The sequence below is a fragment of the Meira miltonrushii genome (assembly GCF_003144205.1).
Source record: "Meira miltonrushii strain MCA 3882 unplaced genomic scaffold FA14scaffold_1, whole genome shotgun sequence".
Classification (NCBI taxonomy): domain Eukaryota; kingdom Fungi; phylum Basidiomycota; class Exobasidiomycetes; order Exobasidiales; family Brachybasidiaceae; genus Meira; species Meira miltonrushii.
In genome coordinates this window covers 3,140,178-3,166,692 of record NW_020289943.1, presented here as the reverse complement: position 1 = coordinate 3,166,692, position 26,515 = coordinate 3,140,178, and the positions used below count along the sequence as shown (strand labels likewise).

Here is a 26,515-nt window from a genome sequence, read left to right as displayed (position 1 = left end):
TTATTTTTATTTTTTTCGGGTATAAACTAAGGTTTAAAGCCTCAAAAGTGAAGATCGGAATAACCGCATGCTTCTAGGCGCCGTGTCCCCCACTTATCCGCACCGCTTCGCACGCAATCCAGTAACACGCCCGCCCTTTTCATTTCATCATGCAGTGAATTAAAAAAGACATTTTTCTTTTTTACGTGAGAGAATGTACGTCAGAACAAAAGTAGGAACGCCAATTTAGCGTCAACTCAGAAAAAAGATCTTGGCCGAAAGAGACACGGATGGATCCACAAAAGCATGCGGAGATAAGAGATGCACTGCACACCCTTCTTACAACTTATGACGTCCACCTTTGGCCAATCTTTCAAACTTTTCTTGTGGTCTTCCTGCTCGAAAAACAGCTTCTGCTCCAAGTAATTCCTCCATTCCGGCTTCATAAATATTTTTGTTCATATAGGCCGTTTCACGTATGATTCTCTTCGTGTTCAAAACTGCATACATGTCCACGTTTGGAGGTAATAATCGATCGCCTATATGATGTAAAACGTCTTGTAAGATCGGTGCTGTGTATGTTTTCTTATCCGCATCAGAAGGCGTTGGACGGGAGGGGAAAATTCGGCTATATTGAATCATTGTCAGCACAGATGCGTCTTTTCTTATCTTTTGTATAATGACTCACCTGATGAAACCTGCTTCTTCCAATTCTTTTGCAGACATCTTTTTTCCTTCGATTAAAGCTTGTTGTGCTTTTCCCAAACCCATCTTTTTGGGGAAACTGACACTCGAACCAGCTTCTGCAACTAATGCAATTTGACTAAAAGGTGTCAAAAGGTAAAAGTTATCATATGTATAAATCAAATCACATAAAGCCACAACGGCTGCCATTATTCCTACCACCGGACCATTCATCGCTGCAACGAGTAATTTTGAATGATTATACATCATTCTCATCGCCATTCCGTTACTTGAATATACTCTTCCTTGCGTCCATGTTCGCGTACCAATGATGTGTTTGATATGGTCTTTGGGTAACGTCTTTATTTCTTCCGGTATTCCTTTTGCCCTTGCTGGATCAGCAACATCAGCACCAGCAGAAAAGAATCTTCCTTTACCTGTCAAAACGGTAATAGATATTTGAGGTTGTTCATCAATCCATTCCATATATGTCCACAGGCTTTGCATGTCTTCCATAGTGACAGCATTCAACTTTTGCGGCGAACACAATGTCAAAACGGCCACCGGTCCACAATGTTCAACAGATCCATCATCTGATTTGATAAGAGGGAATGAGATTTGAACTGATGTACTATCATCACTGATCGGTAGAGGTCGTGTTGGTGTGAATGGTAATGTCATCTTCGCTAAAGTGATTGTGTTGATGGCCAGAAGGAGAAGTGGTTGTTGGAATTCCCCGCAAAAAGAAAAAGAAATCAAGCACCAGCCAGCGCGTTGTACCTACCGGCTATTAAATCAATCCTCTTATCCGGCTAAAACACTTTTCGCATAAGCGCCATCACAATTTTGGAACAGTAGAGATGATGTGTCTATATGGCTTATTTATTAGGTGAAATAGTATACAAATTGCCATCTAATTCCCACTTTCCTCTATTACGCAACACTTTTGACCAAAATATCATTATCGTTCTCCATTCTTGTTCACTTTGCGGCATTCGAGGTTGTGAATTGGAAGAGGGAAAAGTGATCGATTGAACATTGCTAAATGCTTTCTTGAATGTTGCTTGGGGCTGATTGATCGATATTGCCAACGTTGGAATGCTCAACGCAGGTGAAAATGTCGGGTGTGATAAGAAGTCTCCGCAAACACTGACTAAACTGCCAAGCTCGATAGGGTATGATCCTGTAGGCTGTGTGGTTGTATTCTCTTCATTTGAGATTTCTTTAATTTTTGCTGTTTGATCCGATGCATGTTTCCTTGTGAATGCAATCACGCCTTCTATAGCAGCCGTAGCACCATGTGTATATCCAAGGATATGAATCGATGAAGAAGGCCAACCACACCCTCCTTGTTCGACAGGTCTGATGAGATACTCTATCAATCGTTGAAATGCATCTAGAAATACAGTTGGATTTGGATTAGAGATATCTTTACAGTAAAAAGTCAGCATGAATGCTCACATATAATTGACTCTGTATCCTACTCACCCTCTCCTAGATTATCCCATACATCCCAGTAACCCCATGCAGACTGCTCCATAAACGGAATAGCATGACCACCACGAAGACTTAGAATTGCCGTTTGTGGTAGATCGCCTTGCAATTTCTTTCCAAGTGTGAGGAATGGTTTGTGTGTATCCCCTAATCCATGTAATAAGATCAACAAATTCGAATCAATACCACCAGGACTTGCTTGATATTCAAATGTGAGGGGATCACATTTGCTTTCTTTGATAGATGGTATTGGCTTCTTGATGCTATCTGATACAACTTCTTTTGCTTCCATTATCTCATCTTCCCACGTCCTTTATATGATGATGGCTTTTTAGAGGATCGTGCTCCACTGAATGTCATGTCAAAAAATTATAAAACAAGGCTAATTTTTTATCGGCATTGTGGGTTTAAACACACAACAAATAAACACACTGACGATTGGCCTACAATACGCGTGCATGGGTACGTGCGTGCATCTTACCAGTCAACATGACCCCACCCTGCACAGTAATATAGTTTTATCATGCATAATCTCTCTCTCTCTCTTTCGGCTGAGTGTTGCTTGTTCGTTGCCATCATCCGCTTTCCTTTCTCATCAGCCAGACAAGATGCCATCATTGGCAGATTTGGAACAATGGATCGAAGAACAAATACCGCAAGATTTACATGATTTACCCGGAAAAGTTCAATCACACATTCAAGCCTATTCAACGCATTTATACCATCAAATTGTGGATCTAACGCCTTCTTTGGCGGAAATTGAATCGTCCTTGCCATCCAATCCTTTCTCTGCTCCAGCTCAAGCACCTCCTCCTCCACCCTCTTTGATTGATAAACAAGTCACTTTTATTGACTCAATCGCGCGTAATATCGACGCTTATACTGGCAATCGGAGAAGGACATCCGTCATAACTGGCATTGCATTTGCTGGTATAACATACTCTGTCTATAAGCGGTCACAATCCATAATCGAGAGAAGGAGGATCGCATTTGAAAACGATCCAAACATTCCACCCAGAACGCGAAATGGGAATCGATGTGACGCGGTGGTCATACTTGGAGTAGAAAGTCAATTCGGTCAATCCCTCGCGCATACGTTTGCTTCAAGAGGTTTCATCGTTCTTGCAAGTGTGCCAAGTGAACATGAAAAGCAATCTTTTGATTCGCTGGTTCCACCTTCGATGAGAGGATACATCAAAACGATTGTTTTGCCAGATATCGAAACGCAATCCGGGCATATTACCAATTTCGCCCGAACAGTTTCCACTGCACAACAATTGCGATGGCCATTAACAGCAGCCGGCGATCCTTATGCTAAGCCAGGGACAGAGATTAATATCACGGCTGTCATAAATGCCTCGAGCTATAATTCTTTAACAACGTCAGAAAGTCAATCACAATTCGAAGTACACACTTTCTCCAACGAAGTTCAAAAGCGTGTCGTTACACCTCTGGCAGTCATGAAGGCACTGTTGAGTACAATCAATCAGAGGTCCTCTTCTGCCACCAAGGTGACGCTTCTGTCTCTAATACGATCAAGAGGCGAGAGCGATATTATTACACAATCGGTGAAAGCAGGAATGAGAGCTTTGGAAGCAGATCACGAAAAGGTTCCTGCTTCTTACCTTGTTCTAGAAGCTCGCGAACCGTCTATCCGCAACCTTTTCCTTTCCTTGTGGCCCACGTTCCTCGGAGGGAACGCGATTGCAATTCGAGAAGAAGATAGTCGAACAAAGCAACATTCTTCACGCATCGCTCGTCGAAGCCGGAAAAATTCAAGCGATTCTACGGGTCTCTGGATGATGGGCGACGCAGCCATTTCCTTACTTCGTCAAACATACTCAAACAAGAGCTCGAGTGGGTATTCAGCCTACTTTGTTCGCTTGGGCGCTGTGACAGATGCACAGCCCTCACGCAACATAACGTCAGATTGGGGATCAGCACTGGAGTCCACAACGATCTTGCGGATTCTACAAAATGTATGGACACCAATTACCTCTTTCATTAGCGCCCTAAGTCGAATTTCTCGCCGTGGTGTTTGCTATTCAGGCACTTCAAATCCGTCCAATAGCCGACCTGCATTTGGACCTGGACCCGGGCCTGCTTCTAATACACATTCACGTTCTTGCATCCGTCCAAGCAATGAAAATAGCAATTCTTCCAAAGCAAAACGGACGAGACCGGTTTCGACCATGTCAAATGGATCTTCTGACCATGCAAGAACTAGTGAATCAGAAACAGGAAGTGGTAGCAGCGGTACGGGTGTTCAAAGAGACAGTCCTGCAACTGGTTCTGCACCTGTTTCAGCTCCACCCTCAACACACGATATGAGTAGTTCAGGCTTGCTGAGTAGTGTTCCTAGTAGCGCTTTTGGTGATAATTCGGAAGAAGAACGATATGCTGATTCAGATTATCAAGAAGGAACCGAGAGCCCGATCGTGGGTGCCAATCATGCGGGCTTTGATGCAAGTCATTTACGTGCGCCCAGCAGTGATAGCTGGCAAAATGCTTCGCAATCTTCTGTTCTTGAACAATCTGCTTCTTCTGATGCTGACGATTCTGGGACGGCTTTAGGTACAAGGAACACTTCAACGGATGAAAGTCAAACGTTGGATCAACATGTTTCTTCCTCTTCCGCAAGAACGCCAAGTGCTAGCGAGCATATTGACATGCGAATACCTAGTGCTAGTGAATATCAAGGATCAAACCAGTCCCCAATGCAACATGGGGAGAGTGGCAACTATGTGCCGGGCACCAATAGCCCCTTAGGTCAATCATGGGTCGCTTTGGGTCAATCGTCTACCGAAGATCAAGGCCACTAAGTGAGAGAGTTTGTTTTCTCACAATCAACTGTATATTTTTTGCTCATTTGTTCTCAAATATTGTACGTACGTATCTATGCCTCGGAAGAAATTACATGATATAAGATTAAACTATTGTGGTGGTAATTGAAAATCTTGCAATTCTTCTGCTTCCCAATTGATATAAGCACCTTTTGCACCTGCACCTTCATTCTCGTTTGGAAGAGCTGGATGAGATCGTGTACCACGGACTGCTAAAGCGGCAAATACATGACCTGGCTTTTCGGGTGGTAAGAGCTTGCCATCCCTATGCAATTCTTCAAATCTGACGTATTCGTTCGGATCCATGGATTCTTTTGCTTTTTCACGAATACTCTTTTGCATCTGTGTGTAGGGGAGGACGATTAGAATATATTCATCAAAGATGCACGATAGCAAGACTTACTTCTGTATCCACAACACCTGGACGTACTGCCCAAACGGCTAGAGACTTCTCTTCGTTTGCCAATGTTCTTGCGATTGCGTTCATGGCTGCTTTACTTGCATTATAAGCACCCCAAGCGGACGTTTGACCAGTTGAGGCGCCACTCGAAACAAAGACAGCTTTTCCACAACCTGTTGGAGAAGAACGAAGATGAGGGATCGAATGATGCAAAGGTTGAAGAATCATAGCAACATTTGAACTAATTTGATCCACCAATTCAGCAGGTTTTCCATTGGCCAAACGTGCATATTCTATTGTTCCGGCATTCAAGATGATAGCATCTAATCGGCCCCATTTTTGTATAGCTTGATCGATTGCTTTCTTGCAGTCAGATTCTTTAGAAGCATCTCCTTGTACAGCAATCAATGATGATTTGGAAGATCTTTGTTCTGAACTGAGTTTATTGATTGCATCTGTTTGTGAACGCGAAAGTGCAACCACGTTGGCCGGCTCTAAAGTCTTGGATCCGTTTAGCAAGATTTCCACTATACTCAAACCCAATCCTCTTGAAGCTCCAACGACAAATACAACGGGTAGATTTGATTTAGACGACATTGCTGAAAGTGATCGTTTAGAAGGTAGCAGTTAGGAAAGAAGCTTCTCCACAATAAGAAAACACGAAAATTGCACCGTGCGCGTAGTGATCGATCCAACGTGAAGCTTAATCTGGCTGAGAGGATGTTGTTCACTTCCTTGTTCACTACTATCAATCACTCTAATTGTACAGCACTTATACCCACAATACCCAGCAAAACATGTCACATTCAAACACAGGTAGCCTTACCCGTAAGACAAAAAAGGATGATGTTGAAGCACTTTTATCCGATTTCGATAATCTAGAAACAAAGAGAACAACAGGCGGCGCAGCATCCAACGAAAAGGCAACGCCTAGAGGACTTACAGGTAAAAAGACCAACACTTCAGCATCGACAAAAGATGATGCTCAACTGTTACTTGATGATTTGGATGATCTTGTTAAACAGAGAAGAGCGCCAACACCAAAACGAACACTTTCTACAAAAACACCTTCAACAAGTGTTTCAAGGACAGCATCTACCGATAACTTTCACACATCCAATACAGCCGCAAATGATGCAAGCAAAACAAGTAATGTCAGCGATCAAATACCTCCATCATCCGATGCAAGTAGCAATATCACATTAGGGGAAACAGGCATAAGCACAAGCTCGGACCATGCTGCCAGCGCAAGTGGTTCTTGGGGCGGATGGTGGTCCAGTGCCACCAAATTCGCTGATCAAGCTCGAGCAGAGTTGGAGAAACGTGCTGCACAAGTACAATCGCAGGTTGTCGAAACAACTTCTGCGGCTGCGGCTGCAGCAGCAGCTGCCGCCGCTGCACCGAACAATACGACAGAAATCGATATGGATGGTAAACCGATCGAAAAAGGAAGACCGTTGAGTGGAGAGATTAATCTTCCCTGGCAATCGGCTGCACAAAATATAAATGCTTTCCTTAAATCGCACGGAGGAGATTTGAATAAGATTCGATCGGATATTGGAAAAGTTGGAATGAAGAGATGGAATGAGATCCTAAACGTTGTTGTTCCGCCAATCGAAAGTCATGAAGTTCTTTCGATTACTTTGAGCCATGATATGCTTGGATTTGAAGGTGTTCCTGATGTCGTCTTTCAGATTCTACAAAGAGTCATGGAGACACATGCAGCTTCACAACATGCAGAACAACAATTAGTAGTAAACAAAGCACCAGAAAGAAGGACAGAATCTGCAACTAAATCCGATGACAATGAAGAGGAGGATATTAAGCCAGACATGCGGCCTGTGGTCGGCTTCTCTGAGGCATGGAAACTGGCCGAGTCACGTTTGGAAGAACTGGTGAACAACCACAAAGCCAATCAAAGAGAAGATTCAACGCCTACCAACGATCAATCGGCCACACTACCCATCACAACATGTCCGCTTTTTATTCGTATTCAACCTGTTTTGGATGTTTTGCCCGGTCTCAAAACAAATACCCTCTCTGCCGATTCTAGCACGCATTTGTATATCTGCATCATCTTGCGTGATCCAACGAACAACCTATCACACAGAACTGTTTCTCAGCCGCTACCGAAGCCGTACGCTTTGCTGCCTTTTGATCAACATCCTTGGGCAGAGGAATTGTTGAGCGAAAGCTTACAAAACGCTTTGGGTAGCGTAGGATTGGAATATGTTCGAAGTAGAATGCAAGCACAAAGCGAAGCTTTATCAAAAGCAGCTGAAGCAGACGAAACAGACGGACAACAAAATTCTAATGATGTTTGATCGCGATTGATAATGAAATTGTAACAATTCATAGGTATACAAATGTGAGAGCATATAAAAAAAATGTGTAAAAGTACAAAGTATGTGAGTTTTCTTTAAGCATGAATTTGTTCGATTTCCCTTGAAAGTAATCCTCCTTCTTCTGTTTCCTCTTCTGTTTCTTCTTCGTTTCTTTTGATCCATCTTTGAATAAGCATAGGTGCTAAACTGACCAAACTCATCAAAACAAGTTTGAACATCATTTCTTTATTCCAAATCTTTTCAGAGATTGCACGCATTCCTGATTGAGCAACAGGAGATTGTGTTGAACCACCAATAGAGAAACCATCGGAATCCATTTGATCGGCAACACTTGCAGTAACGACGGGTAAAACTGAAGCCACTTCTGCCAACAAATCTCCAACTTGCACCGTACATGCGTTCCACGGAATTGATCCTAAACCTAAAGTGATCGTATAGGGTAAAAGAGGAACACGTAAAACCGAACAAGCAATATTCATCAATCCATACGGAACAACGGGTAACAATCGCAAAACCAACAAATAAGACCAAAGGCTACCGCTGTTTTTACTCTTCGCTCCTTTTCCTTGTTTGTCGGCTTTGATCATCGTCGATGACTTTCGTTCTGGTCTTGCATCCAACCAGAACGAACGTGCATTTTGACGTGTTCTTGTTGAAGTTGATTCTCCGTTGGTATCCAAAGTAGAAGTAGATGCGATCGGTTGTGTGGTGTTGTTATCCATTGGCATACTTCCTTGTAATGCCTTTCGCATCTTTTGTAATCCTTTGTTCAATCCTGGCATAGCGCTAATGAAAGGACCGATTGGAGCCATCAAGATATAACACAACATACCACCAACAGCAGTAAGGACAGAAGTGTACAAAGTACCCATCAAAGTGCCATACATAGCTCCAAAGACGACGTTCATAATGATACTTCCAGGAACGGTGAATGCTTGTTTCCATGTAAAGAATGTGCCCAGAACGATCAATGTATGAGCAAATGCTTTGTTGCTTGATCTGCTATACTCTCGTAAACTGAGAGACATTTCTCGGATTTCGTTCAAGGTCAAATCCGTGATGTGATTTGGTAATTTCAACGGTAAAGTTGAAAGTGCCAATAAAATGCAAATCGTCGATCCAACAAAAGCCGTTAACAAAAAGAACAAGGCAGGTACGTGTGGTCGCAAAGGCGGCATTTGTGCCGAGAAGAAGAAGTTGTGCATCCTTGACATTGCCATAGAAGAGAGTGAAGACAGGCCTTGTAAAACATTAAGGTCGAACAATTTAGGTTGCAAATCCGTTTCTGCTGTAATGCTGTTATTTCGATGCTTTCTGCCGTTTGGGGTATAATGAGAATCGGGACTTGATGGTGGACTGATCATATGACTGGGTAAAATACCAGATCCATGTGTAACTTTTGCTGTTTTCATATAAGGTGCACCTGTAACGATACGCATAGAAGATGAACGTGCATGTGCTGCACCATTCGCAGGTGATGTTCTCCCTGAACTAGACCCGGAAAATGGAGTCCAAATCGATGATCCATCACTCAATTCATTTTGATTATTTGATCTTCCAGCAAAGTTCATCATTTCGTATTGATAACTTTCGGAATCCCTTTCTTCACTTGTTGCTGGTGTCAAAGGCGGACTATCATCGTTTAAGCCATACAATCCATCTGGTCCTGCTTGTCTTGCCGAGGGCATTGCCAAAGGTTTAAGTTGTGATTGTTTACCCTGTGCTCTTTCAACGTCATCTTGTAATGCTTGTGCGGATGCAGATAATCCTTGGAACATATGAGCAGAAGAAGTACCTCCTATTTGGTGACTGGAGCGAGCTTTTGGAACGACGATAGCATTGTTGCTGGATTCCGATGTGAAAGAAGTAAAGAATGATCGAATTTGGCTGGATAACCTTGGACGTGGAGGGAAGGGACCTGAATGGGTTGAGGAGGAGAAAAAGTCAGTATTGTGGAGGGAATGCATACACCATCTATGGGGCGTTCATGGCGCAGAAAAGAATGGTCTACGCCATCTTGTTCCTTTTGAGAGTCACTCGCCTTTCTTCTTTTCACCTTCTTCATCATTTGCCTGATAATCTTCATCATCTGTTACATTGCGTAAGGAGCTCTTTCCAACAGCTTTGTTCTCTTTCTTGTTTCCAAATCGATCGATAGTGAAATCTGGTGTTCCTGGTCCACGATCGGGATCATGTAAATCGATATGTTGATCTGTTGGATTCCTTTCGGTGATTATACTACCAGCACGCGATCGCTTCAGAGTGGATGAAGTGAACATTCTGTCGTCGAGGTGATGATCACAACCTTTACACCCAGTAATGAAGTATGGTGGTGGAGGTGATTGTTGATGAAGATGAAAGTGTCAAGATGAGAATGTAATATAGTTTGACATCTGTTTCCCCAACCCCAAATTTCGGTTTGTGTTCTATGGATCCGCTTTTCCACCTGAGAGAGAAACACCCTTTACCTGAAACTTAAAGAGAAGCGCGAAAGAAAAAAGGATCGTTTGTGAATCCGGATTGATTTGGGCCGCGGATTTGGTAGTGATTGTGTGCCTTGCCCTACACTGCCCGTGTGAGTCGTGTTGTACATTCACTAAACATTATATCATACTCTAAAAGCCACCTACGGCAAAACAGCGCCGAAAGAGAAAAATAATAAGCCGCGGTGATATTCAGGCTCTTCGCACTGTACGCAACAAAAGTTTTCTTTTTGCTTATTGCATGCATAAAATACATAAAATACCCGATTGTGTGACGCAGTGCAGTGCAGTGCAGTGCACTACAAACAATAACAGCACTTCTAGAACGCAAACCTCTTTCGGCGTTTAGACGGGCTAAGCATGAGTGTAAAAATGCCAAGGCTCTTCTTACGTCAACCCTGAAAAGGCCCCTTTTACACACCCTGTTTTTTACGCGCTTGCGATTGGTAAGCCCGTGTACTAATGCCTAACTCCGTTGGAAAATATGCAGGAAAAGGTACACGAATGCGTTACAGAAAAACGCTAGAAATTCGTTTTCAGTCTTTTACGCGCCAGACTTACACACGCGACTGACATGCATCGAAAAGTTTGTCTGGATCGGATGGGCCGCGGATTTGCAGGATGAGAGTTACATAATCCACAAAACGGAGATTGCTTTCTGAGAAGGACACGTGCTGCGCTTAAATCCGAGGAAGCAGCGCTTATCGTGATAAGATGAGAGTCAATTTGGGGAAGCATATACTGGAGAATACATTCTTCCTGTTAATCGCTCATCTGGCATTCACAATGAGGAATTTTCTACGGATAGAGTCAGCTATCTCTAGATCGATACGGCAGTCCATCGCTCAACAATTCAAACCACCGGCTTCCTTCGCCCAGAAGAGATGGTATGCCGCTCCACCTGCGTTTCCATGCGTAGATGCAAATGAAGCCAGGACAGCAAGATTGATGGCCAATCATCAAGGTCCAGCGATCGATCAAACAAATTTGGAAAGTGAACAAGCAAAAGATCCTGAAGGACCTGAACCTGCCTATACAAAAGTAGTCTCAGGCTACAAGAAATTTCATCATCCTAATCCACTCTTGTTGGATTATGGAGGTGAATTACCTTCTTTTGATATCGCTTATGAGACATGGGGAACGCTCAATTCCGATAAATCCAATGCGATTCTCATTCATACCGGCTTAAGCGCATCTTCACATGCCGCCTCTCATCCCGACAACACAGCAAAAGGATGGTGGGAAGATTTTATTGGTCCGGGTAAACCCCTGGATACAAACAAATTCTTTGTCATGTGCACAAATGTCATTGGAGGATGTTATGGAAGTACAGGTCCATCTTCCGTTGATCCAATGGATCCAGAAGGAAAGGCTTATGCAACTCGTTTTCCGATCGTATCCATCTTTGATATGGTTCGAGCGCAATTTTTGCTATTGGACAGCTTAGGAATCGATAAATTGTATGCAAGTATTGGATCGAGTATGGGAGGAATGCAATCTGTCGCTGCTGTTCATCTGTTCCCCCAACGTGTCGCAAGATTGGTGAGCATTAGCGGAGCAGCAAGAAGTGCACCTGCAAGTATCGCATTAAGATTCGCACAAAGAAGTGTGTTAATGTCGGATCCCAATTGGAACAGAGGTTTCTATTATGATCAAATGCCGCCGCATACAGGAATGAAATTAGCCAGACAAATCGCAACAATCACCTATAGAAGTGGACCGGAATGGGAACAAAGATTTGGAAGGGCACGAAGAGCACAAGATCCCGCTTTGTGTCCTGACTTTTTGATCGAAACTTATCTTGATCATCAGGGAGAACAATTTTGTCTGAAATATGACGCAAATAGCTTGATCTATGTCAGCAAGGCGATGGATCTCTTTGATATGGGATATGAGGCGTTAGAAGATCTTGAAAGGAGAAGGAAAGGCAGAATTGAAGGTACCGATATCGGCAATACACAAACGTCCGAAAGAGTGACTGCAAACGCAGACAATGAACGACAAAAAAGACGACAATATATCCAAACACTCGCTTCTCCCAGTGCACATACCTACCTTCCTGATCTAGCCCGTGGATTGGAGAGGTTATCCAATCATCCAACATTAATCTTAGGAGCACAATCTGACATTTTGTTCCCGATTGATCAACAACGTGAATTAGCCGAATGTTTGCGTAGGAATGGTAATTCACAAGTGCGTTACTATGAAATTGATGCACCACATGGACATGATAGCTTTTTGATCGATGTTGCCAATGTTGGAGGAGCAATTAAAGGATTTTTGGTATAGAGTATGTAAAGATTTGATTTGTATTATAGAAAACGTTGAATGGTATAATCACCTTCCCATTTGTGAAGCTATGTTTGCGTGTGGGGAAAGATTGGAGAGTCAGTGTTTAGCAGCCCTTCTCTTACGCGCAGAGACAAAGAGAGACGCAAGCGGGACAAAGAAGCGAACGCGTCTTACCACACACGGATTGGCACTCTCATATAAATATACAGAGGCTGTGTGGTTGTGTGTGTGTAGTAATCCAGTATACATTACATAGGTAGACCGAGCTAAAAATTAAGAAGTTGTTTTTGGAGAGTGAGAGAGAACAAGGTAAACTTCTCCACCATCATATAAAAACATCGGAAAGGAGTCAAAGCCGCCGGAGAAACGTTTGGTTTCAATTTGGCAGAACGACAGTTAGTCAAATATCCAGCTTTGAATCGTTTGGATCAATAGCAGTAATCCACCCACAATCTACACCTTATCAACATGGCCCGATCCTCCAGGGTATCCAAAGCTGCCGGTCAAATTTCACCTTCCGATGTAGAATCTGAAAAAGGAACGATCACACGTAATGCCAATTCAAGAACATCTTCTACAAATTCGGTAACACGTAGAACGGTACATGCAAACGGAGAAGAAGAGGAAATCTTAGATAGCGAAGAAGCAGTTCGATTGGCAAACGCTGCGCAAGAGAATGTGTTCTTATTCGTTCCTAATTTGATCGGATATGCAAGAGTGATCTTGGCTGCATTGTCATTGTATTACATGAAGAGTAATCCGAAAACATGCACTTTGCTATATGGTTTCTCATCCCTTTTGGACGCAGCGGATGGTGTTGCAGCTCGTAGATTAGGACAAGCTACCAAATTTGGAGCTGTATTGGATATGGTCACAGATCGATGCGCGACAGCATGTCTACTTTGCTTCTTGACCACAGCATACCCAAGATGTGCAATCATCTTTCAAGGCTTGATCACGTTGGACTTTTCAAGTCACTATATTCACATGTATAGTTCGCTTATCACCGGATCTTCATCACATAAATTGGTCACTTCGGATGTCTCGTGGATTTTGTGGTATTATTACAACGATAGCAGGACTTTATTCTTTTATTGCGCAGGAAACGAATTATTCTTCGTTTGTCTTTATTTGATGGACTTTTATCCTACTCCATTGGGTCTTAAACCAGAATGGTTTTTGTGGCCTTTGGGTAAAGGAGTGGCTTCTTCTTTGGTGCTTGAAGCGGCAAGAAATCCAAAATCCATACAAGCTTACTTTTTCAAAATGATTGCCGAGCTCACGTGGCCACAAATTGTTGCGGTCATCACTTTCCCAATCTTTTTCGTTAAGCAAATTATCAATGCTGTTCAATTCTGGAAAGCGGCAAAAGTTTTGGTCGGAATCGATTTGGCAGAGCGCGCAAAGAATCGTCAAAAGAAGTGATGATAAATGCAACGTCTCATATCCGCCCTATAAGGAGCCCATAACGAATGCAACTGAGCGAAAAAGTTGCCATTCATTCAAATCTGTTCAGGTGAAAATACGGAACAAGATTAAATATTTGTACTTATATTGCAAAAAAACAGAATCAAAAACCCCACACTTTTTCCCATTCAAATCGCTTTCTTAATCCCTTTTCCCTCGCGCAAATATCTCTTTCGATGCTCTGTCTATCAATGAAAATTCCTCCTGCCGCCTTTCTTTTGGAATAATACTTGTCTTACCTCTTCATCGTGTTTTCTTTGCACCGATTTCTTAACACGTACTGATGCAATAATACATGGAATTGATAGAGAATGAAGAAGGTGTATCTGAATTGTGTATTGTACAAAGTGCTAAACAACGAGAATGGAAAAGTGTTAAACGTGTACGTTAGGCTTCTGACCTACGTCTTGAACGACTTTCAACACAAATTCCATCTGGTCCTGGTAAATATACCGTTCGAGTTTTTTGTGGTTTTTGTACGGGAGAAGAAGGCATACTCGGAGCAGGCGTAGAATCTGTGCTTGTCGAAATGGCTGATTCTTGCAAGCCAGGCAAGGTTCCAAAGCTTGACTTTGATTTAAGGCCCACAGAATTGACAGAATCTGTACTGGTATTACTCGGTTGTGAAGTCCTGTTTGGATTATTGCCTTGATTCGCTCCTGATCCCATTCCTAAAGCTGTAAATGCAGTTAATCGATTACCGCCCAATACCGTTCCAAATGAAGTCCTCCTAGGTAAACCCATAAATCCATGTTGTTGCATCGGTGATCCACTACTGTGCTGATGGGTTTCACCTGAATGTGAATTGGATTGTTGAAGTTTATTACCGGATGTTAATGTAGCGCTAGAAGTAGAGGCACGCTGTAGGAACGGCGTTTGTTGTGGTGTTGGTGGAGATGCTGTCGTTTGTTCATTTTGTGAAGATGCATTTTGTGTATATCCAGCTGCTTGCCAAAATCTTGGAGGAATAAAAGAAGCAGCCGGTGTTGAACTTCTACGAGAAGGGAATGAAGCTCCAAAAGGTGTAAATGTTTGTCTGTTTATGTCTTTTTGTCCATCTTCTGATATTGAAGTTGTATGATTTGATGCTGTTGATCCTTTACGTTGTGATGATGATGTAGTTGAAGTCATGTTTTATGATGATGGTTTGTGGGAAACGGTGACTAATTAACACACTCTTGCTTTGTCTGCATAGCCCAAGAAAAGGGGAAGGGCCAAATTAATCAACAAGTGCCCCGCGTACAGTGTGTGTGTGTGCACGGACTATAGCATAGCAGAGATAGGGAAATACCCACAGGGCGCAATTTGTGGCAAATCCAATTAAAGCGGGGAGAACAAATAAAAATAGACGCCGTGACTATATAAAGATACTTTCCGTGAGAACCAAAAATGTATAATGTATTTTGCAATAAATAATAACATACAGTAGAAGAGAAAAGTGATTGTTCCTATTTATAAAAGTGAATATTTTATATACTATTTAAATAAGCAACAATGCAGCACCACACAAAAGCAAGGTAATTAGACTCCCAGCTTGAACCGGAACGGACATCAAACTTGCCGCTGAGAGACTAGTAAAAACTTCTTTGTGAGTGTTGGGTGATGTTTGTGCGTTATCTGTTCCACCTCCTGTTGCAAAGACTCGTAATCCTCCCAAAGACCAATAAGACTGGTTAAAGGATGAGCCATTGTAACCAACTTGATAAGAGCATGCGGGGTATTGCAAGTTGCAACCCGATGTATTGTACTAAGTAGAAGAAAAAGATCAGTCAGTCAATCATTCACTATTTTGAATTCTCGCCTCTATCATACTCACTGTACGTGATCCAGCATCTCCACAAAGGGTGATGTCAAAGATAATTCTATGAGGACCAAATTCAGTATGGCAATTGTTTGCAACATTGAAATCGGCATTTGGCGTTCCCCATGTACTTGGATCGACTGAATTGCTAGAAGATTGCAAATCGCTTGGCTCTTGTCCTTGTGGCCAAATCCAAACACGAATACCACTTCCTGTTGAACCTAAAGCACGTTCCATTGCCACAATACCGCCTCCTTGTTGGTTGAACGCTGTACCCCATGTTGGCTTGGAAGTACCGTTCATAACGACAGAACAACCGTCATTGTTAGGCGTATATGCTGAACAATTGTTTGAGAGTAGCATACCCGATTCAGATGCTTTTGGTACGATACAGCTATCTTGTGTATGTAAAGTAGCAGCAGGTCCATTGTATAAATCGTTAAAGTTTTCCAAAATATCAATTTCACCGCCTTGTGGCCAAGCAGATTCATTTTCGGTCAAAGTCCAAAAAGCAGGCCAAGCAGCACATCCAATTGGAACGTGAGAAACATTCAAAACATAAACACCATCTTGATATGTTTGTTTTGATTCTAAACGAATACTTCTTCTACCTGCTAATTGCACTTCAGTTGTATCAACACGCATAAAATAATTTCCATGTGCGATTCCGGTTAAATTGTTTGCTTTTGCGTCTTGATAATCTTGATATAAAACGAGACCGTGTGTTGGATCTGTTTGATTGTAATAATTAAATTGATTATCAAAATCAGTTGGATTAATTGTAGTTGATAAACTCCAAGTAGCCGCGTTGACTTTTGTTTGAAGGAGTGCGAATCCTAGCGACAAAGCGCCGAAAAGTGATGATGAAGGGAGCATCATAGATAACAGAAATAGGGAAGATGATGGTTGAGATGTTAGAATGGGGAAAGTTTGAATTCTACTTACCTTAAGCACGTTCTAATTTCTCTCATTGAATTATATGCAGGAACTTGAATTGATCTATGTATTGCATCTCTCTGCCATTGCGACAAATAGAAATGATACGATTTTTTGGCAGCCAAGCATTCCTTAGATGCAGTACATAAAGTGTATATTATTATTTTTAAAAGTTAAAATTAGTATCGGCTATAAGATCAATAGAAGCATCTATATAGAAAAAGCGGGATTTGTTTCGCGTTTCATTAAATGCAAAGTACGGCAAACAAGCCGAGAGCCGGCGCGCAGAGTTGATTGTTCACCCTTGCTTTGAGAATTGAATCGGCACCGCCATAAAACGCGTGTATTGAGAGCGTGTCGTGAGTATGCCGAACAGAGTGAACGCTCAAATGCTTTCGTAAGCAATCAGAACAAAAGACGAGCCACTCATTAACACGTGAATAAACGTAATTAACGCGATGAACGCGTAAAGAAAGTGGCAAATAAGAATTGCAATCAAAGTGTTACTTTCCTGGGGAGAAGGAATGCAGCTTTCTGAACACATTTCTTGATTACACTTCTTCCTTTACCACCAAGTCATCATCACCATCGCCCTCTTCATACTTCAATCTTGGACAACTCCAGAAAAGGTATTGAAACAGCTGTGGCAGTCTGCTAGTTGCAGTTGATCCATTTCCTGCTCGTACATAGCGCATACACTCAGCCATCATGCTGCGCACTGCACTTGCTTCGATCAGAAATGGCGTCAAAAATGGGGGCGGTGATGATAGCAGTGATATAAAGGTGGCAAGAGGAGGGGGTTTCGGTATTCCAAAAATGAAAGAATTCAAGCTCACACTTCGAAGAGACTCAGACACAAGCAAGGGTGGCAGAAAACGCAAACGTGTAGATTATGCTGGCATGGGAGGGGGTCAGGAGGATGACGCTGATGGAGATGCCGGATCTGGTTCTGATTCAGATGGCGGTCCATCAAAGAAAAAGAAGACAACGAAAGGGAAGAAAGTAAAAGGTATCAACCTTGAAGGAATGGGAAAGGGTATTGGCCCAGATGGCGCTTCACTCATCAAAATTGATCGCAGGCGATACGAGGTGGCAATCAAAGAAGGTGGTTTGAAACGTCAATTTCATTTTCCAACAATGCGAAGAGATGGCCAAAAGATTGAATTCACTGCCACAAGGCAAGCATTGGGAACTCGATTAGGAATGGAAATTCCTCCTCGTCCATTGCATGATCCTATGGGTGCAAGCGCGATTGTGCTTTTCGATCCTACTGTTGATGACATTGAGCTGACTCGAGAGCAAGATCGCTTGCAAAAGATTCAAGCTGACGCCGAAGCAAAACTTACACAAGATGATAAATCTTCGAGCGGTTCCAGCTCAAAGAAAGAGGAGCCTTCTCAAAAGCTGCAGCCCGATCAGACTGTTCACAAGAATTTGGCTGATATATTAGGCATTCGCCGAAGAGATGCAAATGCCAAACCTCCAAAAGTACCAGTCGTCATTGATCCCAGATTAACAGCCATTCTTCGTCCCCATCAAGTCGAAGGTGTCAAGGTGAGTAAATGCATGCATGTATGCGGTCCAATTGAACATGATGACTAACCTACCTCTCCATCCTACTATACAGTTCTTGTACCGATGTGCTACCGGACTTATCCAAGAAGGTGCTTTCGGATCCATCATGGCAGATGGGATGGGTTTGGGTAAAACACTACAATGCATCTCTCTTATGTGGACCTTGCTCAAGCAATCGCCCACTCCGGGCAAGCCAACGATTGAAAAATGCATCATTGCTTGTCCTTCGACGCTTGTACGCAATTGGGCGAACGAGATGACGAAATGGTTGAAAGAAAAGGCGCCCGGTCTGTTAGTCATCGATGGTTCACAGACAAAAGAGCAAATGATCATGTCCGTACATCGTTGGTGTAATGTACGTGGCAAATCGGTCACGCAACCCGTTATGATCGTATCCTACGAAACGCTGCGAAATCTTGTGGAAGTGCTCGGTGAAGCAGAAGTTGGTTTGTTGCTGTGTGATGAAGGACATCGATTGAAGAACTCGGACTCGTTGACATACAAGGCTCTCGATCAGATCAAAGTGAAACGCAGATGCATTCTTTCAGGAACACCGATTCAGAATGATTTGACCGAATATTTTGCTCTGATTTCGTTTGCAAATCCGGATCTCCTTGGTGGCAGATTGGAGTTTCACAAAAAGTTCGAAAAACCAATTCTAGAAGGAAGAGATTCTGAAGCCTCAAAGGCAAAACAAGAGCTCGGCGATCAAAAGCTTAAAGAATTGAGCGAATTGGTCAGCAAGTTCATCATTCGTCGCTCCAACGAATTGAATACAAAGTACTTACCCGTCAAGTATGAACATGTCGTCTTTTGTCGAATGTCTGGGTTCCAGCAGGAGTTATACCGGTACATGGCCGAAAAGGCAGCAAAAGGAGCTAAAGCAAACGGAGGAAAGACGGCGGGATCTCTAAAAGCTATTAATGAGTTGAAGAAGTTGTGCAACCACCCCGACTTGTTGGAGGCTGATAATATGGCTGGTGCGGAAAAGCTCTTTCCTCCAGGCTACAAGACAGGTGTTGGACGCTTTGTAGATTTCAGCTTGTCAGGAAAAACAGAAGTTCTTCAACGCTTTTTGCAAACGATTCGTCGAACTACGAAAGATAAAGTTGTTCTCATTAGCAATTATACTCAAACATTGGACATCTTTGAACGTATGTGCCGACAAAATTCATGGAAAAGTTTCCGATTGGACGGTACGATGACCATCAACAAACGTCAAAAGTACGTCGATGATTTCAACAATCCTGACCGCGATGAGTTCATCTTCTTGTTGAGCAGCAAAGCTGGAGGATGCGGTATCAATCTGATCGGAGCCAATCGTTTGGTCTTGTTCGATCCTGATTGGAACCCGGCATCTGATCAACAAGCATTGGCACGTGTTTGGCGTGAAGGCCAAACGAAAGAATGTTTCGTTTATCGATTCATTGGTACAGGATCGATTGAAGAAAAGATCTTACAACGTCAATTAAATAAGCAAGCATTATCGAAATGTGTGGTGGATCAAGCAGAGAATCAAGAAAGACAATTCACCGGAGATGATTTGCGCAGATTGTTCAAGTACAAAGACAAGACGGAATGCGAAACACATGACACGATCAAATGCGGGCGCTGCAAAGATGGCAAACAGACAACCAAAGCAATGGCAATGTTGAATGAAGACGCAAGTACATGGAATCATTACGGTCGTAACGAGTTCAAGAATCTTCACGATGACTTATTACGAAACGAGCTGGCATATGATATTGTTTCTTTTGTGTTTCAATTTTGCAGTGTGTAATATTTACATGTTTTTCACGATCCCTTTCATACCCCTCTATTCCTTTTCATTTTCTGACCAATCAACTTGTACAGTATAGTCTATAATTAAACCCAACCAGATGATAGCACCTAAAATTGTATTACTCCTGAATTTACTCCAACAATCTGTGCGACTGTTTAGATCAACTGTTGATATTTGCCAAAAGAGATGAGCCATGCTTGTTATCAATGCAGCGGTAAAGAATGGATGTCCTGTTGTCAAGAATTCTTGCAGTGTGTTTGCTGACATATTCAACAGAACTGGGTTCGACAAATCTAACCGACTGACTCCCAGACCTATCGAAGAAAGCATTGCAGTTGAGAAAGCCGTCAAGACGAGTTTCGTATTTTGACCAAACAGAAGCGCTGTACTCTTGATTCCCGCTGTGATATCGTCTACTTTGTCTTGATGTGCATATATCGTATCATAAACCAATGTCCAGCAAATGCTGCCAAGGTATAATGGTAAAAGTACTTGAGATGCACCTTGCAATGAACCTGTCATGGCTGACCAACCCAAAAGAGCTCCCCAATTAAATGCTAAGCCCAAAACGAATTGAGGCCAATAAGTAATTCTTTTCATGAACGGATAAATTACCACCAAGGCCAGCGAAGAAGCGCCAAGGGCGATACTATACATGTTTAGCTGTAAAAGGATTGCCAAACCAGCCGAAAGTTGAACACCGGTAAAACATAAAGCTTGAAAAGGACTGATTACACCTGAAGCCAAAGGTCTATCTTTTGTTCTTGTAACGTTTGCGTCTAATTTACGATCCCACATATCATTGATCGTGCATCCTGCTCCACGCATTATGAATGCTCCTGATCCGAACAAGAATACGTTCCATGCCAATTGACCGGGCGGAAGGTGATGAGCATGAGCGGCTAGCGTTAAGGACCATGTACAAGGTAGGAATAGCAGCAATGTTCCCGTTGGTTTGTCTATTCTTGCCAGAGCTGCATAAGGTCGTAATTGGTCTACGAGAGATCTTTTGGGTGGTATTCTTTGTGATTCCGGCTGATCAAGAGCTTTTGTCTCCGTTGTAGTGTTGTGCCTTAGCTGCTGAAGCCTAGAATGGACCGATGCATCTTTGCCGATTACCAAAGACGATCTTCCAAATGATGTGAACAAAGGAGAAGCTCGTCGGTTTGCAATTGTGTGTAAGTGTCTACAGCTCCCTGAAGATCCTAGCCATTGTGTTATGCCAGATCTTCTCAAGGCAAAATTTGATCTTTGCACTGCATTCATCGGGTGTGATTTCGTTCCATGGTGAGCAAGAGTTCTTGGCCAGAAGAAATGCATCTCTTCTTCTTTTTTTTATCAGTAAGCTACATTAGAATCGCGTATCTCTTAGGCCAACTCTGTGCTCATCAGGCTCAGGCTCACTTACTGGTGACACCTTTGGTAACGCGTTTAACCTTTTCACGCCTATTTCCAATAACCCGGGTCACACTGTGTGTGTGGGTGTATTAGCGCCGCATAGAGCGTATGTATGCAAAGCATAATCGGCTGTTCTAACGCCTGAAAAAGCAATACAATAGTGGAGGTGAGCCAATCGGTGTTTGTCAGTGTAAAGATAGGATTCCCACTCTTCATTTCGGATCTCAATAATAGTATTTCTTCATCATTACCATCAAAAATAAATTGCTGCCATGCAATCCAATCCAATGGCAAATCAAGATAGAGGGCAGGATTTCGTACTCTTTGATGATACAGCAGGTATTCCTTCTGGTTCTACTCAAAGTATTCCTTTCGGTAGTGCAGGCAATTCCAATACCGATGCAAGTGCATTTACTCAATACAGAAATGCTGGTGGTTTATCAAATTCAGCTGGCATTCCAGGTATAAATGAATCACCTTTTAGCAGTCCAGCTTCAAAACCAGAAGATGATTTCATGACAAATCCAATGGCAGCCAACAATGGTGCACAACCTATACCCAACACCACTCCTCCTTCAGGAACATTGGCTCAAGGAACGCCAAAATCAAAACGAGCAAGAGGGCATGGATATAGTAGCTCTTGGACAGGTGGAAGTATAGAACAGCATTTACATCAATTACAACAAGCACAAGCACCAAATATGGCACCAAATAGCTCTTTCGGTGGCTTTTCAGCAGGAGGTGATTGGAGTGGTTCAGATACCTCTCCACAAAATCCTCCTAGCGGTAGTTTTGGACCACCAATCCACAGTCTTTCGTTAGGCGATGGATCACCCGACTCAGCTTTAGCGAATGCCGGTCAATTTGCCAGCTTGTTCCCTTCAACCACTTTAGCAGGAGATAATCGTGCGATACAGCCTGATCAAACAGCAATTCAGAACGCTTTGATCGCTGCAAGAACAATGGCGCAACAAAACGTCAACCTTAATGCACAGCAGCAGGAAACCATTGCTCGCCAACAGATTCAGAATGATCTCAAAGGTGTTGATAGCAGGGCATTGAAAGGTCAATTGCGTGATATCAAGCAGGGTGCTCTTCCTAACGTCAATCCATCGCAAGGAAATGTTCTATTTCCCAACGTACCTCTCACACCTTTGGCTGGTGATCCATCTGCACCGGGAGAATTCTCAAACGCAAAGACGGATGCGATAACAGAAGCACTTTCTTCAGGAGGGTTCGGTAATGATCAAAGCCTATCCAACGGAATCCCAACAATGACATCAGCACCCTATGCAGCAGGGGGAAGCGATGTTGCTATGAGTGGCTTCGGAGCTGCGCTACCAGCCTCGATTGCCGATTCCATTTCGTCATCATACACGCATCCTTCTCTTCCTGCACAGCCTACAAGACAATTCTCAGAAAGAACGCAAAATGCAGTCAATCGCGCAATGGCACAGAAACCGACGAGAAAGAGAATGACGAGAGAGGGAAGCGGATTAACAGTTAGTCCACAAGAAGCATTTCTTGATTATCAGAATATCGATTCTGTTTTGCAAGCAGCCAGTCAGACGAATTCTACTTTGGGTGGAAATGCACCAAATGTCTTTTCTTCAGCACCAGGGATCTCGGGTACTTCGATGGGAATGACAATGCCTGGCTTAGTGACGGATACACAGAATCCTGCTTTTGGAAGCTCTGAATCGATGGGCACCCCACGCAATTTGACAGACGTTCCACTTTCCTCATCATCTGCTTTCACGTTGGAAGGTACGCCAAGCCTAATTGATGGCGGTAGTAGCAATGGAACAGATAGTCGAGCAACTAGTGCGCTACCAAGCCCTCCTCAACGATTACCTTTGAACAGGGAAGATACCGTTAGACCATCAAAAGCACAAATGGGATCTTCATCTTCTCAATCTTCCGCTTTGAACGCTCCTCAACAAACGCCTTCCGATCAACAATCTTCACAAGGCAGCTTGTTTTCCAAAAGTGGAGGCATGCTCAGTCCTTCTGAGAGCGCAAACAGCAGTACAGACGACGAAGATGAGAAGCCATATTTCTCAAAAGGACAGAGTAACGCCAAAAGAAGTTCGGGAAATGGTGCTACAACAAGCTATGCTCAGAATAATACTCCAGGCTTCCAAAATGGACCGCGGTTCTCAGTCGTATCGTCCAGCTCGAGCGAGTCTGAGGATGATTTGCCAAACAGGAGGCGGTATGGTAATGCAATGTCGAATAATGGGAACAGAAGTATGGAAGGCCAAAGTAATCAAGGTGGGGTCGGTGCGGGTCAGTACAATGCTCGACCTAGGACGATGGGTGGATATGGATATATGGGCAGCAGTGAAGAGAGTGGATTGTTTGCAACGCCTTCTTCATTGCCTTTCCAACAGCAGCAGCAGCAGCAGCAGCAGCAAAATCAGATGCTGCCGCCGAACTACAATGATTGGCTTGCTGGTGCTGCCCAGGGCATGATTGGTCAAATGCCACCTCCTCTGGATACTGCTGCAGCTCAGGCTACGGCTGCACAACAGAGACAACAACATAGTCAGCAACAGTCCTCTTCCGGTGACGCACCTAGCGAAACAGGCTCGCAAAGTCAAGATGAAAGTTCTCGACAAAGTCCTTCTATTCGAAGTTCGGCTCAAGCAATTTATCCTTTCCAAAATAATGACATGAACAGGAATATGATGATGGGAGCGAACAATTTCCATATTCCAGGGACTATGCCATTTGCACAACCTGGAATGGACGTACAAGGAGCAGGATTGGCCACGCCTAAACCACGTAATCGGTCTAGAACGAGAGCTACAGAAGTCAACAAAGCTGAACAAAGTAGAGGTTCAAGTAAGCAAGAATCGTCGGAAGAAGAGGAGGAAGACGACGAAGATGAAGAGGAAGACAGTGAAGATTGGGAGGGCACAGAAGACGATGAGGATGAAGTGGACGAATCCGAAGGCTCGCCTTACGGTGGCACTAAAACCAAAACAAATTCTACGTCAAAGAAAAGCACAAAAACAAGGAAAAACAATAATGGCGCAACAGTTAGACGGAAGAAACGTAATTCACACGATGGGGATTCTCAAGCAAAGAACAGGCATTCAGGCAGTCATGCTGGTGTCACTGTATGCGATTATGTTTCTCCGATGACCGGTGAAGAATGCGGTACTGAATTCCATAGACCGTACGATTTGGCAAGACATCGTGAAACAATTCATGCAAGAGAAGAAGCAACACTGTTGAAACAAGGAAAGATCACAAAAGAACAATGTGTGGTTTTATACAAAGAAGTTGATCCTGCAAAATCTTTGGCAACAGTGGAATGGAGATGTGATGGTCCAAACGGTTGTGGAGCTTTATTCTCACGCAAAGATGCTCTTCTGAGACACAGAAGAATTCGCAATCACTAAAGATGCAATATTTATATAACTGTATACCATTGCATGCATTACGCTTGATGTACTGTACTGCAAAGCTGATAAAAATTGCATAATTGACAGAGATGAAGATGTGAAAGTATGAACTCGTATTGAGACTTTCAAAAGAATCCCTTCTTCTTATTTGGAGAAGGAGAAGGTGCACAAATAGGATCTACACATGAATCTTGTGATGACCATTCCCCTTGCGAATATTTGCTCTCGTCGGGGAGGGTTGGCGAAAGATCGTCAGGAAGATGGTTGTTTATTGGCAGTTGTACGCGGTCTTTGGTGCTGACTTGAAGAAGAACTTCACTGGTTATCTTTGATGGTTGGGCTGCTATAGTTGGGATTCCGCTAGATTGCTGCAAGCTGGACACTCTTGGACGTGGAACGATCAAATGCTCGGCGGAGAAGTTTGGAAGATTACCTGATACTTGACTTCCGCTACGACTTTTGGCTATAATGGATGACCCATTATCACTAAGAGAGCTTTTATGCGATATGGATGAACTGCAACGACGAAGACCTTTTTTACCGAAGAAATCATTCTCCCTTTCACCATTTGCCGTTTTAGTTCTTTTATTGATCTTTATATTGAAAAAGCTTGGCCTTCTGATCGTATTGAGGTTTGATTTCGTATCAGTTTCGGATTGCTTTCCTTCTTCACCCACCACTTCAATTTCATCATCTTCTTTGTACGATTCTTTCCGATTTTTCTCCACTACGTCGTTCAAATTTTCTGCATGTAAGAGCGCCATATGTGAGTTGGAAACGGCAAATCGACAGCTTCGGCCGTCATTTGAAGACGTTGTACTTTCACAAATGCTCTTTTCATCGTCGTCATCATCATACCCATATTCATCTTCCTCAAACGACAATCTGCTCGTAAGGGTAGCAGTTTGGCTTCTATCGCCATCCGCAATCGAAGAGCTGATTGTGCTGGGAGGATACAAAGATCGGTTGGACTGATTGGAATCTTTGCGTTTTAAAAAGAAATCTTGCATTGCTCGGCTACTAGCAACCACTTCTCCACCGATGCGCAAAGCTGTTTGAAAGAATTCATCAATTGCTTTTTTGCGTGATTTTGAAAGACGATCTTGTTGGGTTTCTAGGTGATCTTTGGCATCCCAAACTATGCTTGATTTGCTATTTGACCTTTCTCGATTGGCAATAGCATCGTTTGAGGGGGTTTGTCTGGATAAAATTGTATCCAAAAATTGACGGGCAAATGAAGGATTATTTGTGTTGTTTGATTTTGAAGAACTCTTGCGACTTGACCGTGGAAGGGAAACTGACTTTCTAGTCAATGGTAAAGGACCACCTCTCGATCGACTCAGAAGGACATCAAACGTCGTCATGAGTCGATTTGATAAAACTAAGACGTCATCCAAAGATCGAGTAATAAAATGAGTGGAGAAATCTTCAGAGTTTTTGCCGCTGTCTGGACCACTTTTTGGATCCATTCTCATGTGAGAACGAGGATCGAGAACAGAAGTATTGACCAAAAAGCGACAGAAGATTTCAACACCTGCATTCTCGCCTTCCTCTTTTCTTTCATCAATTGCTAGGCATTGGATTGACTCGACAGTTAAAGTTCTCTTGCAAGGCACCATGAT

General features: G+C 43.0%; 14 protein-coding genes across 14 annotated transcripts; 6 read left to right on the top strand and 8 right to left on the bottom strand.

Annotated features, from left to right (window-relative positions):
- Nucleotides 1-16: 16 nt before the first annotated feature.
- FA14DRAFT_159693 (ClpP/crotonase) lies at nt 17-1,396 on the bottom strand. The gene is made up of 2 exons (XM_025498331.1): nt 668-1,396; nt 17-607 (listed from the first exon to the last, which is right to left on the bottom strand). The coding sequence occupies exons 1-2, from the start codon at nt 1,342-1,344 to the stop codon at nt 319-321; spliced, it is 966 nt and encodes a 321-aa protein (XP_025358133.1). The 5' UTR covers nt 1,345-1,396; the 3' UTR covers nt 17-318.
- A 116-nt stretch (nt 1,397-1,512) lies between these two features.
- On the bottom strand, nt 1,513-2,498 carry FA14DRAFT_142416 (uncharacterized protein). The gene is made up of 2 exons (XM_025497175.1): nt 2,152-2,498; nt 1,513-2,092 (listed from the first exon to the last, which is right to left on the bottom strand). The coding sequence occupies exons 1-2, from the start codon at nt 2,447-2,449 to the stop codon at nt 1,542-1,544; spliced, it is 849 nt and encodes a 282-aa protein (XP_025358132.1). The 5' UTR covers nt 2,450-2,498; the 3' UTR covers nt 1,513-1,541.
- Nucleotides 2,499-2,726: 228 nt separating this feature from the next.
- FA14DRAFT_159691 (uncharacterized protein) lies at nt 2,727-5,136 on the top strand. The gene has a single exon (XM_025498330.1). The coding sequence runs from the start codon at nt 2,766-2,768 to the stop codon at nt 4,977-4,979; it is 2,214 nt and encodes a 737-aa protein (XP_025358131.1). The 5' UTR covers nt 2,727-2,765; the 3' UTR covers nt 4,980-5,136.
- Nucleotides 4,998-6,020, bottom strand: FA14DRAFT_159690 (NAD(P)-binding protein). The gene is made up of 2 exons (XM_025498329.1): nt 5,404-6,020; nt 4,998-5,342 (listed from the first exon to the last, which is right to left on the bottom strand). The coding sequence occupies exons 1-2, from the start codon at nt 5,995-5,997 to the stop codon at nt 5,091-5,093; spliced, it is 846 nt and encodes a 281-aa protein (XP_025358130.1). The 5' UTR covers nt 5,998-6,020; the 3' UTR covers nt 4,998-5,090.
- Nucleotides 6,021-6,197: 177 nt separating this feature from the next.
- FA14DRAFT_142409 (uncharacterized protein) lies at nt 6,198-7,724 on the top strand (the record flags this gene model as incomplete). The annotated part of the gene is made up of 2 exons (XM_025497174.1): nt 6,198-6,746; nt 6,870-7,724. The coding sequence occupies 2 exons, from the start codon at nt 6,198-6,200 to the stop codon at nt 7,722-7,724; spliced, it is 1,404 nt and encodes a 467-aa protein (XP_025358129.1).
- On the bottom strand, nt 7,712-10,304 carry FA14DRAFT_159689 (uncharacterized protein). The gene is made up of 2 exons (XM_025498328.1): nt 9,787-10,304; nt 7,712-9,663 (listed from the first exon to the last, which is right to left on the bottom strand). The coding sequence occupies exons 1-2, from the start codon at nt 10,022-10,024 to the stop codon at nt 7,820-7,822; spliced, it is 2,082 nt and encodes a 693-aa protein (XP_025358128.1). The 5' UTR covers nt 10,025-10,304; the 3' UTR covers nt 7,712-7,819.
- Nucleotides 10,305-10,526: 222 nt separating this feature from the next.
- FA14DRAFT_159688 (homoserine acetyltransferase) lies at nt 10,527-12,585 on the top strand (the record flags this gene model as incomplete). Its single annotated transcript, XM_025498327.1, has 1 exon — nt 10,527-12,585. A coding segment is annotated over exon 1 (1,277 nt), but the record flags the coding sequence as incomplete, so codon positions are not given.
- Nucleotides 12,586-12,767: 182 nt separating this feature from the next.
- Nucleotides 12,768-14,369, top strand: FA14DRAFT_159687 (uncharacterized protein). The gene has a single exon (XM_025498326.1). It carries the CDS (start codon nt 12,989-12,991, stop codon nt 13,943-13,945), a length of 957 nt encoding a protein of 318 aa, XP_025358126.1. The 5' UTR covers nt 12,768-12,988; the 3' UTR covers nt 13,946-14,369.
- FA14DRAFT_19570 (uncharacterized protein) lies at nt 14,160-15,335 on the bottom strand. The gene has a single exon (XM_025501988.1). It carries the CDS (start codon nt 15,116-15,118, stop codon nt 14,375-14,377), a length of 744 nt encoding a protein of 247 aa, XP_025358125.1. The 5' UTR covers nt 15,119-15,335; the 3' UTR covers nt 14,160-14,374.
- Nucleotides 15,336-15,463: 128 nt separating this feature from the next.
- On the bottom strand, nt 15,464-16,668 carry FA14DRAFT_130746 (uncharacterized protein; the record flags this gene model as incomplete). Its single annotated transcript, XM_025496919.1, has 2 exons — nt 15,464-15,734; nt 15,804-16,668. Coding segments are annotated over 2 exons (1,132 nt in total), but the record flags the coding sequence as incomplete, so codon positions are not given.
- Nucleotides 16,669-17,540: 872 nt separating this feature from the next.
- On the top strand, nt 17,541-20,079 carry FA14DRAFT_118818 (uncharacterized protein; the record flags this gene model as incomplete). Its single annotated transcript, XM_025496312.1, has 2 exons — nt 17,541-18,278; nt 18,352-20,079. The coding sequence occupies 2 exons, from the start codon at nt 17,541-17,543 to the stop codon at nt 20,077-20,079; spliced, it is 2,466 nt and encodes an 821-aa protein (XP_025358123.1).
- FA14DRAFT_159685 (4-hydroxybenzoate polyprenyl transferase) lies at nt 20,031-21,464 on the bottom strand. Its single transcript, XM_025498325.1, has one exon. The coding sequence runs from the start codon at nt 21,400-21,402 to the stop codon at nt 20,116-20,118; it is 1,287 nt and encodes a 428-aa protein (XP_025358122.1). The 5' UTR covers nt 21,403-21,464; the 3' UTR covers nt 20,031-20,115.
- A 192-nt stretch (nt 21,465-21,656) lies between these two features.
- On the top strand, nt 21,657-24,954 carry FA14DRAFT_19529 (uncharacterized protein). The gene has a single exon (XM_025501987.1). The coding sequence runs from the start codon at nt 21,753-21,755 to the stop codon at nt 24,888-24,890; it is 3,138 nt and encodes a 1,045-aa protein (XP_025358121.1). The 5' UTR covers nt 21,657-21,752; the 3' UTR covers nt 24,891-24,954.
- Nucleotides 24,955-25,018: 64 nt separating this feature from the next.
- On the bottom strand, nt 25,019-26,512 carry FA14DRAFT_153173 (uncharacterized protein; the record flags this gene model as incomplete). Its single annotated transcript, XM_025497583.1, has 1 exon — nt 25,019-26,512. One exon carries the CDS (start codon nt 26,510-26,512, stop codon nt 25,019-25,021), a length of 1,494 nt encoding a protein of 497 aa, XP_025358120.1.
- Nucleotides 26,513-26,515: the final 3 nt, after the last annotated feature.

What these genes read in the sequence shown, in the direction of transcription:
- FA14DRAFT_159693 (XM_025498331.1), bottom strand. Translation starts at nt 1,344, where the DNA reads ATGACATTACCATTCACACCAACACGACCTCTACCGATCAGTGATGAT. An exon ending in GAAGAAGCAGGTTTCATCAG is followed by an intron (nt 608 to 667) that starts GTGAGTCATTAT and finishes GATTCAATATAG; the next exon opens with CCGAATTTTCCCCTCCCGTC.
- FA14DRAFT_142416 (XM_025497175.1), bottom strand. Translation starts at nt 2,449, where the DNA reads ATGGAAGCAAAAGAAGTTGTATCAGATAGCATCAAGAAGCCAATACCA. An exon ending in ATGGGATAATCTAGGAGAGG is followed by an intron (nt 2,093 to 2,151) that starts GTGAGTAGGATA and finishes TTTACTGTAAAG; the next exon opens with ATATCTCTAATCCAAATCCA.
- FA14DRAFT_159691 (XM_025498330.1), top strand. Translation starts at nt 2,766, where the DNA reads ATGCCATCATTGGCAGATTTGGAACAATGGATCGAAGAACAAATACCG.
- FA14DRAFT_159690 (XM_025498329.1), bottom strand. Translation starts at nt 5,997, where the DNA reads ATGTCGTCTAAATCAAATCTACCCGTTGTATTTGTCGTTGGAGCTTCA. An exon ending in CAGGTGTTGTGGATACAGAA is followed by an intron (nt 5,343 to 5,403) that starts GTAAGTCTTGCT and finishes CCCTACACACAG; the next exon opens with ATGCAAAAGAGTATTCGTGA.
- FA14DRAFT_159689 (XM_025498328.1), bottom strand. Translation starts at nt 10,024, where the DNA reads ATGTTCACTTCATCCACTCTGAAGCGATCGCGTGCTGGTAGTATAATC. An exon ending in AGAAGGTGAAAAGAAGAAAG is followed by an intron (nt 9,664 to 9,786) that starts GCGAGTGACTCT and finishes CAACCCATTCAG; the next exon opens with GTCCCTTCCCTCCACGTCCA.
- FA14DRAFT_159687 (XM_025498326.1), top strand. Translation starts at nt 12,989, where the DNA reads ATGGCCCGATCCTCCAGGGTATCCAAAGCTGCCGGTCAAATTTCACCT.
- FA14DRAFT_19570 (XM_025501988.1), bottom strand. Translation starts at nt 15,118, where the DNA reads ATGACTTCAACTACATCATCATCACAACGTAAAGGATCAACAGCATCA.
- FA14DRAFT_159685 (XM_025498325.1), bottom strand. Translation starts at nt 21,402, where the DNA reads ATGCATTTCTTCTGGCCAAGAACTCTTGCTCACCATGGAACGAAATCA.
- FA14DRAFT_19529 (XM_025501987.1), top strand. Translation starts at nt 21,753, where the DNA reads ATGCAATCCAATCCAATGGCAAATCAAGATAGAGGGCAGGATTTCGTA.